At 34.5% G+C, this 15,014-nt stretch overlaps 1 protein-coding gene across 1 annotated transcript; it reads right to left on the bottom strand.

The window, feature by feature from the left end:
• Positions 1 to 705: 705 nt before the first annotated feature.
• LOC121409359 (geranylgeranyl transferase type-2 subunit alpha-like) lies at positions 706 to 11,392 on the bottom strand (the record flags this gene model as incomplete). The annotated part of the gene is made up of 11 exons (XM_041601295.1): positions 11,284 to 11,392; positions 9,549 to 9,659; positions 8,549 to 8,673; positions 8,012 to 8,199; positions 6,070 to 6,267; positions 5,765 to 5,848; positions 4,637 to 4,815; positions 3,551 to 3,650; positions 2,686 to 2,826; positions 1,626 to 1,858; positions 706 to 771 (listed from the first exon to the last, which is right to left on the bottom strand). Coding segments are annotated over exons 1-11 (1,518 nt in total), but the record flags the coding sequence as incomplete, so codon positions are not given.
• Between the last annotated feature and the right edge of the window lie 3,622 nt (positions 11,393 to 15,014).

The following is a 15,014-nucleotide window of genomic DNA, read 5'->3' as shown; positions in this document are numbered from 1 at the left end:
AAGATTTAAAAGAAAACTGTTAAACTATATTTTGATGTTTGGAATCGTAAAATACCGTATAATTATCATCATTTTACAACGAAAACCGTTATGGTTTTACTTTCGTAAACTATTAAAATTGGATATCCCGGGGGTACCCATCTCAACGTCCACATGTGATTTTTTAGTCAAGAGATAAATTATTCATAATTCCATATTCTCAGCAATTGAATGCTCTAGTCTTCATGGTCTAAGTATGTATGGTGCATAATATACATGTGCTATTATTTTTAAAAGATGAAATTCCCAATTCATCACAATATTTGCAATTTTGTTGTAATTTTTCTTTTTGAAAATTATGCTATTTTGTGACTAAGGCTACGTCTCATCTGCTCTTTTTACCGATAATATCGATATCAAGGTATTTTAGTTAGAAAGCCTTTCGAGAAACGGGTTTAGTAAGATTGGAACTAACTCCGTGGTTGGTGGATAAAGATATGACTAACTTGTCCAGGTGTTGAGAAACGGGCCCCTGGTATCACCATCCCCTTATATTCTTAATCTTAATAATTTTGCTATTTTTGAAAGGATACTGTTGTTTTTCAGTGATAAAGTTTCCAAGGAAGGCAACCCACGCAGGTGTGAGATGTCTTTGATCTTGTTGTCATCAGCCTTTAAATCAGACACACTAAACAGTAGATCGACATCATTGAGGGCAAGAAGATCGTTGGTCGAAAAATCCATGAATCGTAAAGATGATAAGTACTCGAGATGATGTAGTGTTGTTAACTCCTGTAAGAAAGATAGGTTACAACATTTGGAACTATCTATCCACCACATACAGTAATTTGTACCTTGTACATTAGTTTTGATAACCGAATTGGATTGAACATCCAATTTTTTTTCTCACTAATGTCTGGTAAAATCCTAGCTATTTATCTATAGCCAAATTTTGTGTGTATATTTACCACCCACATTTATTATCACGAGGGTTGTCGGTCAAACACTTTTTTTAAGACATACCAGATAACCTGGGATTGCAAAAGTGTATTGAAATATTGAAAGAACATTCAACTGAATGATGAATCTTAACTAAAAGAAGAATTCCAGGAGAACTGCAATATCTAAATGGAGTTTGTAATTACTTTGGAAGAGAAATACTGCGAGTACATCTCTCAGGATTAACAAGAATGAATGACGTCACAATAAGGGCACAACTTATGTGCATGCAAAGTTGGTAAGAGGTCCTAAAGGTACACACCACTCGTTCCTTATCACTCATTTTGCATCAATTGCAATGGTGACATGCATGCTCTCCATGTATGGGACTAGCAACTGCAGACTGTACCCGCAGTGTGACAAACGATTCAGATTTTCTACAGTGGCTGCAATGATTCAAAAGATGCAGAGAAAAATCCTGTAACTGTTTGCACATTTAAAGTTATATTCTCTTGAATGTCTTATTTCCCTTTTTGTTGGAAATCAAGGCACAGGAAATACAATTTCTGCATATGATTAATGATTGTGTAGCTTTAGGACCCCTTCAAAATCCAGTTACAAAATAAAGGGGGTGTTTGGAAAACATGGCAGAAAGTTTAGTGTGTTTTGAGATGAACTTTTCGGCATTAACCAACACTAAAACTGACCTTGCCAGATACATCAAATGTCATTTTGTTGACCTCTGACTCTGTGACCTTTGACCTCTCCTGTAGATATCTCATGATGGCATTCTCCATGATAAACTTGGACCTGAGATCCTTGAAATAATCTGCTCTGTAGGTATCTTGAGCCAGGATGGTTGTGAAGCAGCTAAGCATCTCCGTCTCTAGTTTCAAGGGGTCGAGAACCCTCATGAGAAGGATCACTGTCAATAAACACCCTATACAAACATACAAACATTGGCTATAAATAACAGCACAGAAAATATGGGAATAAGGTAAATGAGAAAGCTGTGGTCTAAAGTTGTGCTTTAACTATGGATAGCCAGGTGTGACACAAATCTTTACCAGTACAGGGGGTGTTTCACAAAGAAATAAGTTTGACTTAAGTCACACTTAGATGCTGATGCATACATGATATGCAACACGCAATCTTTATCAATCAATAGGCAATAATGTGCGTCCTCTTCACATGATCTGACCAATGCGGCGATGCCTTTTATATCGCGCACAGTTAGACATTTAAATATAACTCTAAGTCATTCTTAAATATTTGTGAAACACCCCCAGGTTTTGATTTATGAGCTAATTTGACACTCAATAAGTGACTAGGAGTAATTACTGATATTGTTCTCATTAAAACATGAATAGGCAAGTAAAGATAGGATTCTTTTTTAGGAAACATATGATGTAAATGCAATTTTGAAATTTTTGGCTTTCCATAAATTTAGCAGCCAGTTAAGCCATGACCTCAGTTTCATTTCATTTCAGAATACAGGCATTAGAGGCCCAGGTATTACTGATAAATATTGTTATTATAGGGGGGGGACCATGCACCCCTAAGATCTCAGTCTCATATTGCATGATTACAGCAAAAATTTGCATGATGGAAGAAATTTCTTTCCTTACTTTAATTCACGTTATATAAATTAAGTATGCAAATTTTTGCATGAAAAAAAAATCAGTTGTATCCATCAAATAAACTTGAAGACCCAAAAATATTTTAAAAGCAGCTACTGCCTTCTTTCATATTGTAACAAAGACTCACATTTATTGTCCGGTTCCAATTCTCTTAGTTGCTGACATGACTCTAGTTCTGTTTTGAGGAATTCTGTTTTTTCATCACTGAGTTCAGCAGTGAAGAGTGATCCTGAATCTTGGACGTCCTTACACCAACATTCCGTCACGCCTGAAGTTTAAATCCAAATTTTTGTTACATAAAATGTCAATTTCAATAAAGGAACGAGAGAATATCAATAAAATGGCACAAATAAAAATGCCATATTTTCAGAGCATTTCTGTTTCAGATTTCTATTTTGAACAATAAATCACTTTTTTTAATTTACATGCATGATTTTGGCAATAACATACGAGCTCAACATACTGAAATATAATTTTATCAAAAGCACAAGACTGAGAATGACTGAACAGAAAAGCTGTTGCAGTAAGGAAAACGGCCTAATTTTAAAGTGTCACTGTAATATATCAAAAGACCTGTTAACAGCCTAAAGGCTAAACATAGGCAAATCAATATATTCAATGCCGCCTCCGTCAGAAAAGCGGTGCCTATTGAGTCACTCTGCTATGCAGGTGAGATAAAATGAAATTCATTGTAACTTGGTGGTGTTTCAAAAAGCTATTTGAAGAACAGAAAAGCCCCCAACCCCCAAAAAATCCAAGTATTATAATGATTAAATACACTTTGATCTAGATCATAAACTAACTTTTATATCTAAAACATAGGTTCTAGGAGTAATCATGTCTTGTTTCTCAGCTGAAATAATGCATTCTCAACATAAAGCAAATGGAGATCAATAAAACTTCTGTGTACTAACAGAAGCCAATGCTAGACTTTGGGAGTAAAAATTGTTAGACAAGACCCTAAGTCTCAATTCTACATCTTTTTATCTTACCTTTATCTAGATGGCATGTTCTACAAACTTCTTCGCTCAGTTTGACTTCAAGTTTTCTTCTATTCTCCTGATTTAATGCATCACTGTTGACTGTGTAGATCTTACCAAGAATTAAGGTTTATTTCTGCTCTAATAATATCATATCATTGCTGATTCACTCATACAACAATGCCAATTGATAAATTTTCAGAATCTAAAAACTTGAATTTAAATATACTATTCGAAATAAACTTCAGAATATACAATCTAATTCTCAAATTGTTGTAATGTTGTTGTGATGTGGATCATAAGGACTGAATTTGTTCAATTCATGTTGAGAAACCAAAATCACCAAGTTCTTTTCAACAATGTGGAAACAAAAAGTGCCAAAATGAAAGAAGATTGACACAAAACAAGTAGTGGGTATTAAAAAATTCTAGCCCTCTAAACAGACAGGATCAGAATTGATTTTATTATTCACAAAATTTAATATATGTGTCTACCTGTGTTGCTTGAAGTACTCAAATACACAAAGCCTTAGATTCATTACCCCTGATCACAAGCACATGGACATATAATACAGACTTCATATAACAAGCATCCATAGTCAACTTAAAGGAGAAGTTCACTCTGACAATAAATTGGTCTTTATAAAAGCAGAAAGATTGAACATGTCACTAAGGAGAGGGGTAGATGGGCTGGACACAGGTAGACCCACATATCTTCAGTCTAACCGGCCACCTGTCTAAAGTGAACACCAGACTTTAGTGGCCACAATAATATTCTCCCTATTGGAAAGAATAATGTTATAGAACCTGTTAATAACGGTCACCTGTCTCTAGCGGCTCCTCTTTATGTTTCCACTTGGTGGTCTTAATAGACAGGGTTGACTTGACTGTATTTAGCAAATGATATGACCAGTTTAATTATTGCTTGATTTAAAACGAATCAATGTTTCTGCCTGTTTTGCTTAGACCAACACAAATTACATGGAATGTTCAGACATGGATCGTAGTGTGATCCATGATTCAAAAGAGGATTAGAAAAAAACCATCAACTGTTTCACCGCAATGAACATTATTTATTCTTTTTACATAGAAAGGATACCCACATGATACTGTGGTATTGATTATTCCTTGAATTCTTCCACGTTCCATCTACGATTTGATCATTTACAGACACCAGCACCGATTGCTGCTGGAGGTTAACAGGTTGACTGAATATCACCATGATTTGATTGAGGGTGCTGTTTACATACATTACTGGGATCCCTAACGGTTTCTCACCTGTAAGTCAACAAATAAAACAAATAATAGCCATCAAAGAAAAAGAAAAAGTCAATAATTCATTGGAGAGAAAAAGAAAATTCAATAAATCAGCAGAGTGCAAGAGTAGGCAGACTGGGCCAAAGCATAAGCATTGTCTGGTTGAGATCAAGGGAGTTTTTCATGAAGCAAGCAGTCAGTGACTTTCACTGACTAACTTGTTCTGAGCCAATTAGATGCAATGATTTCAGTAGCTTATAACAGTTGTTAGTGAAAATCCCAATTTGTTTCATAGAATGTTCCCCCTGTTCTATACTGCCAGTGTAAAATAAACAACACTTAGAAACAAAGGTGTGTGCTGTATCGTTGGAGACAAATACAAAATGAACATTTCCGTCTTAAAAATAGCCTATGGGAATGAAATCATTTTCCTTTAAAACCAAAGGGGTGTGTTTGACTTTTTGATTAGCATAAACAGATGTCTGACAAATAAAGGGGAAGTTCACCATGATACCAGAAAAAAAAGTTAAATGATCTGTCTGTTGATATAATGAAGGTTCAATAAAAAACATTTTCATTTTGAGAAATTTACATTTCATTATTTTATTTTTTTACTATACGATACATGGGAAAGCTGGTGGCATTTGATGTCACTATGAAGAAAAAAATTTCTGATAACTGTCTAATTTTTTATGGAATTTCATCAAACCTTCACTGTCACTGATATTTTTCATAATTTTTGTCTACTATTTAACAAATGGTGTCCCTTTCAACCTCCATAACAGTAATATTTCCTTTTAAATTCCATTTTTAAAAACATTCTTATAGATTGTAAATCATTATTAATAGTAAAAAAAAGTGTAACTTTCAACCTCATTTCTTTTCAACCTATTTCCTTTTTTGAATATATTAAGTTTTTTTATAAAAAAGCAGATGTGTGTAGGGCTATGTTGCTTATCTAGTCACTTACCTCTACCCATGAGCCATCTGTGATAGAACCATGCACTTTGATCATTGGGGTCAGTAAAGAAAGCATTCTGCACCAACTCATATTCTAGTATATTATAAAGAAAAAACAACGACAATGGTTTAATATTATTAAAAACTAGCAGTGAGTGAAAACGGTCTTTAATTTGATTTAGGCTACCATATTAGTATGTACCATGGTCGTAGAGAATAGTTATGATTAGTTATATGTCAGATATCCTTCAGCTGATACTACTACTCATCATAATTTTGATAAAAAAGTAAGTAGAAAAAAAGCCTTGACGATACCTTGCATGAGGATTTCCTCTTTGATCCGCCCTTTCTTTTCTTGATCAGGATGAAGTTGAGGGAGTAGCTTACTCCTGTAATGCCAGGAGGAGTAGTTGGAGAAGTTTGTACTGATCTTAGTACTGGTAAATTCAAGATCGTCTGACGGTGCTACAGCTGACCTAGCGACGACAAACCTACGGTAGTCCCAGCAGTGAACTGAATGAAGACATGAAGGTGAAAATCAAGATAAGAAAAAGGAAATCTCACTTGACATCGCATCTTAAAGCCTCTAATAAGTTTTGGTAAAACCCCTAAATGTGGCTGCTACTGTTTCGGTTCATTATTCCACCAAATGATCGAGCGCGTCCTAAAGCTGGTATGGTGCAGATGATATGTAATAAAACAAAATGTTTCAGTGGATTTCTTAACAATATTACACAATCACTAATTTGATAGTGAGTCCAATCTAAAGTAAACATAATGCATACATTTTTTTTAGCTTTGTTTTGAAATTTCATGATCTATGTATGTAGCTTTCAGATGTCCAATTACTAAATTTGTAAGATAAGAGTTGAAGGGTCCTTTTCGATGAAAAACATCAAAGAGAGATGGTGCTAGAAACCTAAAACATACAATTTTTACAGAGAACAGAAAAAATGAAAATCACGAAACAATACAAAAAATGATATTATAGCATTAACTGACATAAAAGTACTTTAAAAGTCATATTCATTTTAATAATATTCATCTCATTTGCTTATAAACACACTGGTTTCAAACACGAATCTACTTTGTCAGAAGTCTCTAAGCTCTCTACTATAAGACCCCCCCCCCCAAAAAAAAAATGTTGTATTGGTTTAACCCACCATACCTGAAAAGTATCCCCTACCCTAGCCTAGGATTTGTTTAATATTTGTACTGTTATCGAAAGCATCAATATCAGATCACATGTCCTGCTGACTTTGTCATAAAATTATAAACACAAAAGAATTGTAGACAGTAAAGTAATTTCCTCATTCCAAAAAAATTGTCCAAAATTGAATATTCACTGAGGAATAATTTTCACCCCCCCAAAAAAAATATGTACCGGTACGCCACTATTTACCCTTGAAAATGTTGGTATTTTATATCTTGGTCTGTTGTGTATAATGACGTGGTGCATGAGAATCTCACGCTGGGGTGAATGGGTAACCATTTACTTTGGTGAAATAAATCTTCAATGGGTGCATGTTTGTACGAGTGTGACTGTTGGGGGTGTATAGAGTGGAACATGAATTATATGCAGATTGGAAAAAAACACACACAAACCTACCTTATTTTCAAAGACACCTACTTCAATAAACATTTTTTTTTGCCTAACACAGCTCTATCAGAGCAGCTGTATACCTGTTTCTGCATCAAGGAATGAAAGGTCCCCATTTAATACCCTACTTGGATAGAGTGCACCACAATATCTATATTTCTTTCTGAAGGAAAAATTATTGCCTGGAGAAGAACTTATGACCATGACCCTCTAATTATCAAGAGACAGAAGTCAGAATCATTGTTCATGCTGCCAATTTAGTCTAACTACAACCTAAGAGGAGAGTATTTAAACATGAATAATAATTTCTTATAGGTAATCCCCAGGCACTGGTTGTTGGCTTATAAATGTTGGTTATACATTGTTACAGTTTCCGAAGGAAAATTTGTTGCCAAGTCATTGTTCATTGTTATATGTTCCTGGAAATTAAATAAACATAAAGATGAAATACATCTATAGTTGCACAGCTCAGTGTATTCTATTCAATACTCTTCATTCTTCCTTCCCCTTTCATCTTTTCAATCACTTGAAATATCAAAGATGGCCACATCACATCCCATCCTCCTCTGAGGCACTGTCCTGAGTGTGGAAATTGGGGGAAAAACAGGATTTTTTATCAAATGATGGATAACAAACAGAATGATGGATTAGACTTACAATTTCTCTCATCATATTCCAGATAGAGATTACAGAGCTTGAGTTCCTGTTTCCAATCTGGTTTTGGTGTATGATCCATAACCCAGCATCGATGATACCAAGCACCATAGGATTTAGGATTCACCCTCAAGCAATTCTCAATAAATCCCAACTCTCGATCGTACAGATCCTTCATCTCATCACATGACCTGGACGTAAAATATTAAGCCACCATTATAATGCTGTGAAGAGTTTGTTTTTAAAGATTGAATGAATAATATAAATTTAATGGGCTATTATTTTAACATGCAAATATCAATGCCTCAGCTTTTACTTTCATTGACTTGTGACTTGAGAAAAATTATGTTTTTTTCCTGTTGCTATTATTATATCATTATCGTCATCATCATCATCTTCATCATCATCATCATCATCATCATCATCATCATCACCATCATCATTATTATTACAATACGTGATTTTACTCTAAAGATATTTTGAGAGTTGATTTTGACTCCACACAGAGGATAAAATCAGGTGTAAAGAGTTCCAACTTACTTAGTCTCTGCAAATACTTGGAATGTTTCTTTTCTTACATTCCATAGTGTGTAGACATCAGGATTTGCTGAAAGAAGCTGAGCACACACTTCTAAGATCTCCCCATCATATTCTTTCTTCTTTCTCTGAAATGACATTGGGAAGAACTTGATGAGTTCACATTCAGTTTTAAAGGAGAATGAAACCCTGAGAATAAGTTAAGTTGTATGTTAACAGAAAAATAAAACAAACAAATCTATGAAAGATTTTGAAAAATTGAACAAATAACAAGAAAGTTATGAGCATTTGATTGAGATCACAAATTGTTGAAATCCTCCCATCCGCAACAATTTGTGACATCAGAGAAGCGCAACTCTCCCATTTGTGCACTGAAATATACCCCCAAACATCTATTTTCGCCCATTCTAATCAGTCACATTTCAAAACACTAAAATGGCTGTTTCCATAATGTCCACAAAGGGTCTAACATATTTCAATAAACTTTTAAAATCACATTTAGTTGCAAGATTACTTTTAAGCAGTTTATAAGTAATGCATGGCTTAACGCACAATTGGTGACAGGTGATCATTTTTTTTCTTTGTGAGATACCCCAAAATGTCCACTTCTGTTTAAGATGGAATATCCTAGAACCCTTTCAAATTTTGACATAACAAACTGTGCATGAGTTTAATTTTTTTACAACAAGAAATATTGATGAGATGACAGGCAGAAAGATAAACGAATGCTGCAAGATAGCACTGGATAGAGACAGATGGAAAACTGACATGACATCCAACCTCTTCAAAGAGAAGGAATGGCGAGTGCTAAGGTAAGGTAAGCAACAAGAATTTTAACTGACAAATGTTTGGTTTTCAATTGTAGCTGTTGGGAATCAACATGACTCAGAATCTGATAGCAACTGAGAGAGTGTGTCAATGTCATGCGCACCTTACAGTATGGCTTACGATACACCTCAGAGCTCACCTTAGCGGATGGTTTAATGTGCTGAAATAATCTTACCTTTTCAAACACTTTCTGGGTTCCAGCTGTATAGAGTTTTAGTTTCTTTTCACGTTCCTTTCTCTTTGCCTCTTGCTGCTCTTCAGTCGTCTTCACTTTCAAACGGCCATGCTGCAACACAAGCACATGAATGTCAATGCAGGGTCACTGGACTTGGTGGATGACATATCATTTAAAACAAAACAATTTTTACAAAAAAATAATTTGCTGGTAAATGGATAAACCTTAGCAAATATTTATTTGTTCTGTATTAACCAGACAGATTATCCAGACAGTACACAAAAACAAACTGCTGTTGCCATCTCTTAACAAAATTTACATGCAGGAAGTAGAACTAGGCATTAGACATTATTTTTATACATAATTTGTCAAACAGTTTGGGATTATTGAATGAATTTTGGTATGTTGTGGCAGAGTGAATAAGTCTCCTAACTTTGAAACAGAGAGGATCATGGATATGGTTTCGAGTCTTAAAAAATCTTCTCCAGCAAGAAATCGATCCACACTTTGCTGCACTCAACCCAGGTGAGGTAAATGGGCACCTGGCAGGTATTTCTTTGAATGTTTAAAATTATGACTTTATTATATCAACAGCCATCAGAAAGTTGTACAAGGGTCTAGTATAGTGAGTGATTGGAGGCTATTACAGACTGGCGTGTACCTAATGCGCACATCATACGCATTAGATAATTTTATACACTCAAAATTTGCAACATCCTTCTAAAGGGAAAATAAATGGAAAAAGATGAAGAATGGTCAAAAACACATTTTCAGAGTATTCATAGTTATATTCTCCAAATGATACAATATGGTCAAATAGCTCATCAGTGATTTTCAGAGCAACCAAGTCTCACGCATTTATTTGAGACTCAAGCATTTTGGACTCTTGTTCATCCCCTCAAATCTCTGTCTCACGCAACTATCACAGCCTATCCCCATATACATTGTACACAATGTCTGTGATCTCACTCAGATTCACAGAAAACCTCACGCATAGCTGGTCTTTGAACTTGGCATCTCTGGATTTTGTTGTTTTCTCAACTTTTAGCGATGATAGTATACATAATGCTGTTTAGAAGAACAATTTATAATTATAGATAAAATTATTATTCAATAATAATTTTTATCAATAAATTTTTCTTCAAAACAACATTTTGTAACATTGTTTATCGAAGGTCATCATAACGAAGCGGTTCAAGGGTTAGACCTATTGTATTTGCTTTGACAAACACATCACATCGAGGGATCTACATGACATCGGTCTGGTAAGAAACCCCTCATTTTTGCCATTCATAGAATAGTGAAATAATTTTTATCCCTTCAATGAAGGGGAAAAATTATACGCAAATCATACGAAAATCAGGTTTCCGCCATAGATCTATAATATGTACGGGCCTCCAAGCTCTTCAGTCTATGTATTAGTGAGTGGAGCCAACGCAGTTCAGCAGAACAACCAAAATACAGAGACTGAAGCTCTTGGTCTACTAGATCTACATGTACCAGCTGTCCAACAGTAGTCTTGAGTTGACCCCATCCTTGCACCCGAGCGTCCCCGAAACTTCAGCGGCGCAGAGGAACTTTCCGAGCCCTGGCAGCCCGCGACGGGTGTTGCCGGTTCTCAGATAACTCAGTCAGTCTCTCACTCTTTCTTTCTCAAACGCGCCAAACGTACCGCACTGTAAAAAAATCAACCATCAAACAAATATTAAGATAAGATCAATGTACAAAAATATACCATTATGTCTCTATAAATATCCGGAAGGATGTAAAAATTCCCTAAAATTCTGACAAATCGACAGGTCTTCTTCGAGAAATCTTGCGAGATCATCGACTACCTACGGTGTCGCCGAAATGTTGAATTTATGAAAAGAAAGGAAAATAATCAAAATGACGCACCGGTACTGTATTACCGTATGCATTATTAAGAAGAATTATTCATTTATTATTTATTATTGATATGAAGAATTATTGAGTAAAAATGGAACATCCTACTTTGTTAGTTTCCTTTTCAATCCTCCTTTCCTTTTATTCTCTCTTTCCTTCTTATAAAGATTCTCAAACCTTCACCACTATTTCGATTTTGCTGCTATTTTTACAAATTTTTTGTCAGGGTGAACTTCCCTTTAAAGACTCTTTAACTGTTATTTGAAACGTTGTCTCCCCCACTCCATTGTGATCTCTTATGCTTGATTCTTGTTTTTCACTCTCTTTTGTTTCCATATCTCCCCCTCTTTTTCTCTCTTTTCTGTATCTTGTCTTTTTCCTTCCATTTTCTCCCCTCTCTTTATGTTTCAATTTTTTTTTTTTGGGGGGGGGGCACAAGCCAGATGTGGCCCAGTGGATACACCACTGCACCATTCTGTTTAAAAGTGGAAAAGATTTGCTTAAAGGTCAAGTCCACCTCAGAAAAATGTTGATTTGAATCAATAGAAAAAAATCAGACAATATTAGGTAAAATAGGAACATTTTACGTAATGTTTTGTTTAAATAGCCGAATCTGGGGTAGAAAAATACACAGCAAACATGCATGTTCCCTTTCTACCAAATATTGGATAAAATTTAACTGTGTTTCTAGAGTGTATGATACAAAAACTAGTGATTTTGTAGAGACAATGTTCTCACAAAATATGTTCCCACTAATATCTCAGCTTTCTCAGATTGTAACTACATCTACTTTAACATACAATCATATACAAATGTTATTCATGACCAATATCATCTGGGGCGATTGTGTTCCTAATTATCTGACCTCCCAATATGATCACCTCATTTTTGTCATCCAATTTGATAGGAAGAATAGGAATGCCAAAAATGTCTTGATGGTTTGAGCGACCGTTCAGGGTAGCCATGCTATAAGGCCGGGTAGTAGTATGCAAAGTTTAGAAACATTTAAGCACTACATAAATTTTACATATTATTTTTATTATGTGATGATTGCTGATGTGGTTTACGGTACACCATGTGGAGTGTTATAGAAACAGTGGATAGAAGAAGAGAAGAAGTGGATAGGCGAGAAAGTGGAGATTTGAGAATAGAGTATTCTTTCTGAAACGGACAGTCAACCTGTCCGAAACGTAGAGTCTCTCTACTACTCATCATCTCTACTCGCCGACTCAAGCCAGCATCTCCTCATCAGCTCTACTACTCAAGCTGTTATCACTCAACATTCCTTCTGGTTTACAGTCCTTTTCAGGACTATTTTCAAGAAAGAATACTCTATTCTCAAATCTCCACTTTCTCGCCTATCCACTTCTTCTCTTCTTCTATCCACTGTTTCTATAACACTCCACATGGTGTACCGTAAACCACATTAGCAATTGTACATGCCACCATGCAAACCTTCAAACAACATCTATGTGATGATTATTATTAAATATACAATGAACGTCTTTTTCTTGTGCCTGCCCGAATGAAGACAAAGAATATAAGTATAAACAGTCATGGATTATTGGTTATTGCAGACAGAAATAATAATATATAACACAAATAAATTAAGTAAATATATTTGAACTGCAAAGCAGCACCATTAAATAATTTCAAAAATTAAAAAAATGATTAAAAAAAAAAAAAAAAAACATCTCCAGTAAAATATTAAAGGCATTTCTTAACAATATAATGATATGACTTAAGAGTTGAGCTACAATGATTTTTCTTCTGTTTGTGTGATATGGTGTGTTATCCCGGTGTGTTATATAACCTTGAAAAAGAACAATTGAAAATCAGTTAGTGCTCTGAACAGGTAAACGGAACATAAACACTGTAACAATCTTACTCCATATACTACAACTGGAGGCCAGAGCAAAAAAATGAAACAATAATTTTCAGTCACATATATCTTGTATGCATGAATTTATTTTTTCCCACTCTTCCTGAGTGTTTTTTAATATACATCATCAAATATAACACACATCAAAGTTCATGAATTTTTCAACAAAACCTTTGTAATGTTAACCAAAGCATTATATATAATAGCTTGTTAAACAAAATTCTCTTCTGAATAGTCTGCATTTGTGTACCACCTGGTATTAGGATAAACAGAAAATTACTGATGTGTTCAAACTTGAATTGAGCAAATATAAGGGAAACATAGGAAATTATGTAACTGCTATGTGACACTCATTTTAATCGCCTTTCAATAGGTAAAAGTGAGGCTACATCATATTAAAACCCATTATCTGTTGTTGTTGTTGTTTAGCTTTTAGTGGCACTCTCATCCCCCCAAATAACATATCCACCACTCAAAATTATCTCACATTACTGTCATTATTTTATTTATCAGTAGAAAAGAGCTTTCATACAAATGAAAGAGAGAGAGAAAGATTTAAAGAAAAATAAGACCTTAGTTTGGATGAAAGATATTTTGCAAGGGCATGCAAGTTTTGATACACTCAATTCACACATAAAAAGTAACACCCCTTTGCTATATGAGTCAAAATCTTGCCGATGCCCAGCTCAGTACATTGAGCCAAGCTGCATGGATTGGTTCAGCAACCTAGGCAACTCAGAAGCCACTTGGAGGTGCATACAAGATACTGGTGCAAGATACAATGGCCTGTATTCTGAAGTCAGGTTTAACTTAAACTCAGGTTTAAAGTTTAAAGTTTTTATTGTGCTCCTTCCTGATTCATCGATGGTGGAGACAATAATATATTTATACATCCTAGACAATTATGAATTATTTGAGAGCCAAATGAGCTGAAGTATGATGTCTCTACTGTTAGTGATTTATGTAACAATTGGCTATCCATACTTACACCACAACTTTAAACCTGAGTTTAAGTTAAACCTACAATCAGAATACGGGCCCATGGGTATAACTCAGAAAACTTGGTTTTCTGTAAAAAAAAAATATCAATAACATACATGTATTATAAAGGTAAACATCAGCTGAATGAAATTAAATGTATGAAGTATATTTATGAAAAAAAAAAAATATATAACTGAATGTAGTAAACAACTAAAACCATTTAGAGACATTGTCTGTGATTACACTTTGGGATAATTACATAATTATACATTTCATAGCAGATCCAATAAAATACATCAATTTCCTATAATACATTTACTTGTCAGCACTGACATTTCATTGTTCGTTCATTTTCAAGTTTATGTCTTGTCACATTACTACTTTTTCCTCTCCATGTATAGAAATTTGTGAATTATTATTCAACATCATTATTCCACATAAAATATTTAAACAAAAATATTGCTTGTATTTATCAAGATAAAAATGTTATACAAAATCAAAGACCCGTTACACTCTTGCTGATTATTCATGAAGGGTTAATGATAATGAGACACCTGAGAGTATATATTTTCTTCATACAAAAATAATTTAACTAAAGAGCAATTGATTTCAGACAAATGACTCCACTCATCTTGGTGCTCTCCATTTCAACGATATCATTGATTGATAAAGAAAATTAATCTATAACGTTTTAAGTGTCTTCATGGATTTAATCTAAG

The sequence above is a fragment of the Lytechinus variegatus genome, chromosome 2, assembly GCF_018143015.1.
Source record: "Lytechinus variegatus isolate NC3 chromosome 2, Lvar_3.0, whole genome shotgun sequence".
Lineage (NCBI taxonomy): Eukaryota > Metazoa > Echinodermata > Echinoidea > Temnopleuroida > Toxopneustidae > Lytechinus > Lytechinus variegatus.
The sequence above is the reverse complement of the archived record's forward strand: the minus strand, read 5'-3'. Positions and strand labels throughout refer to the sequence as shown.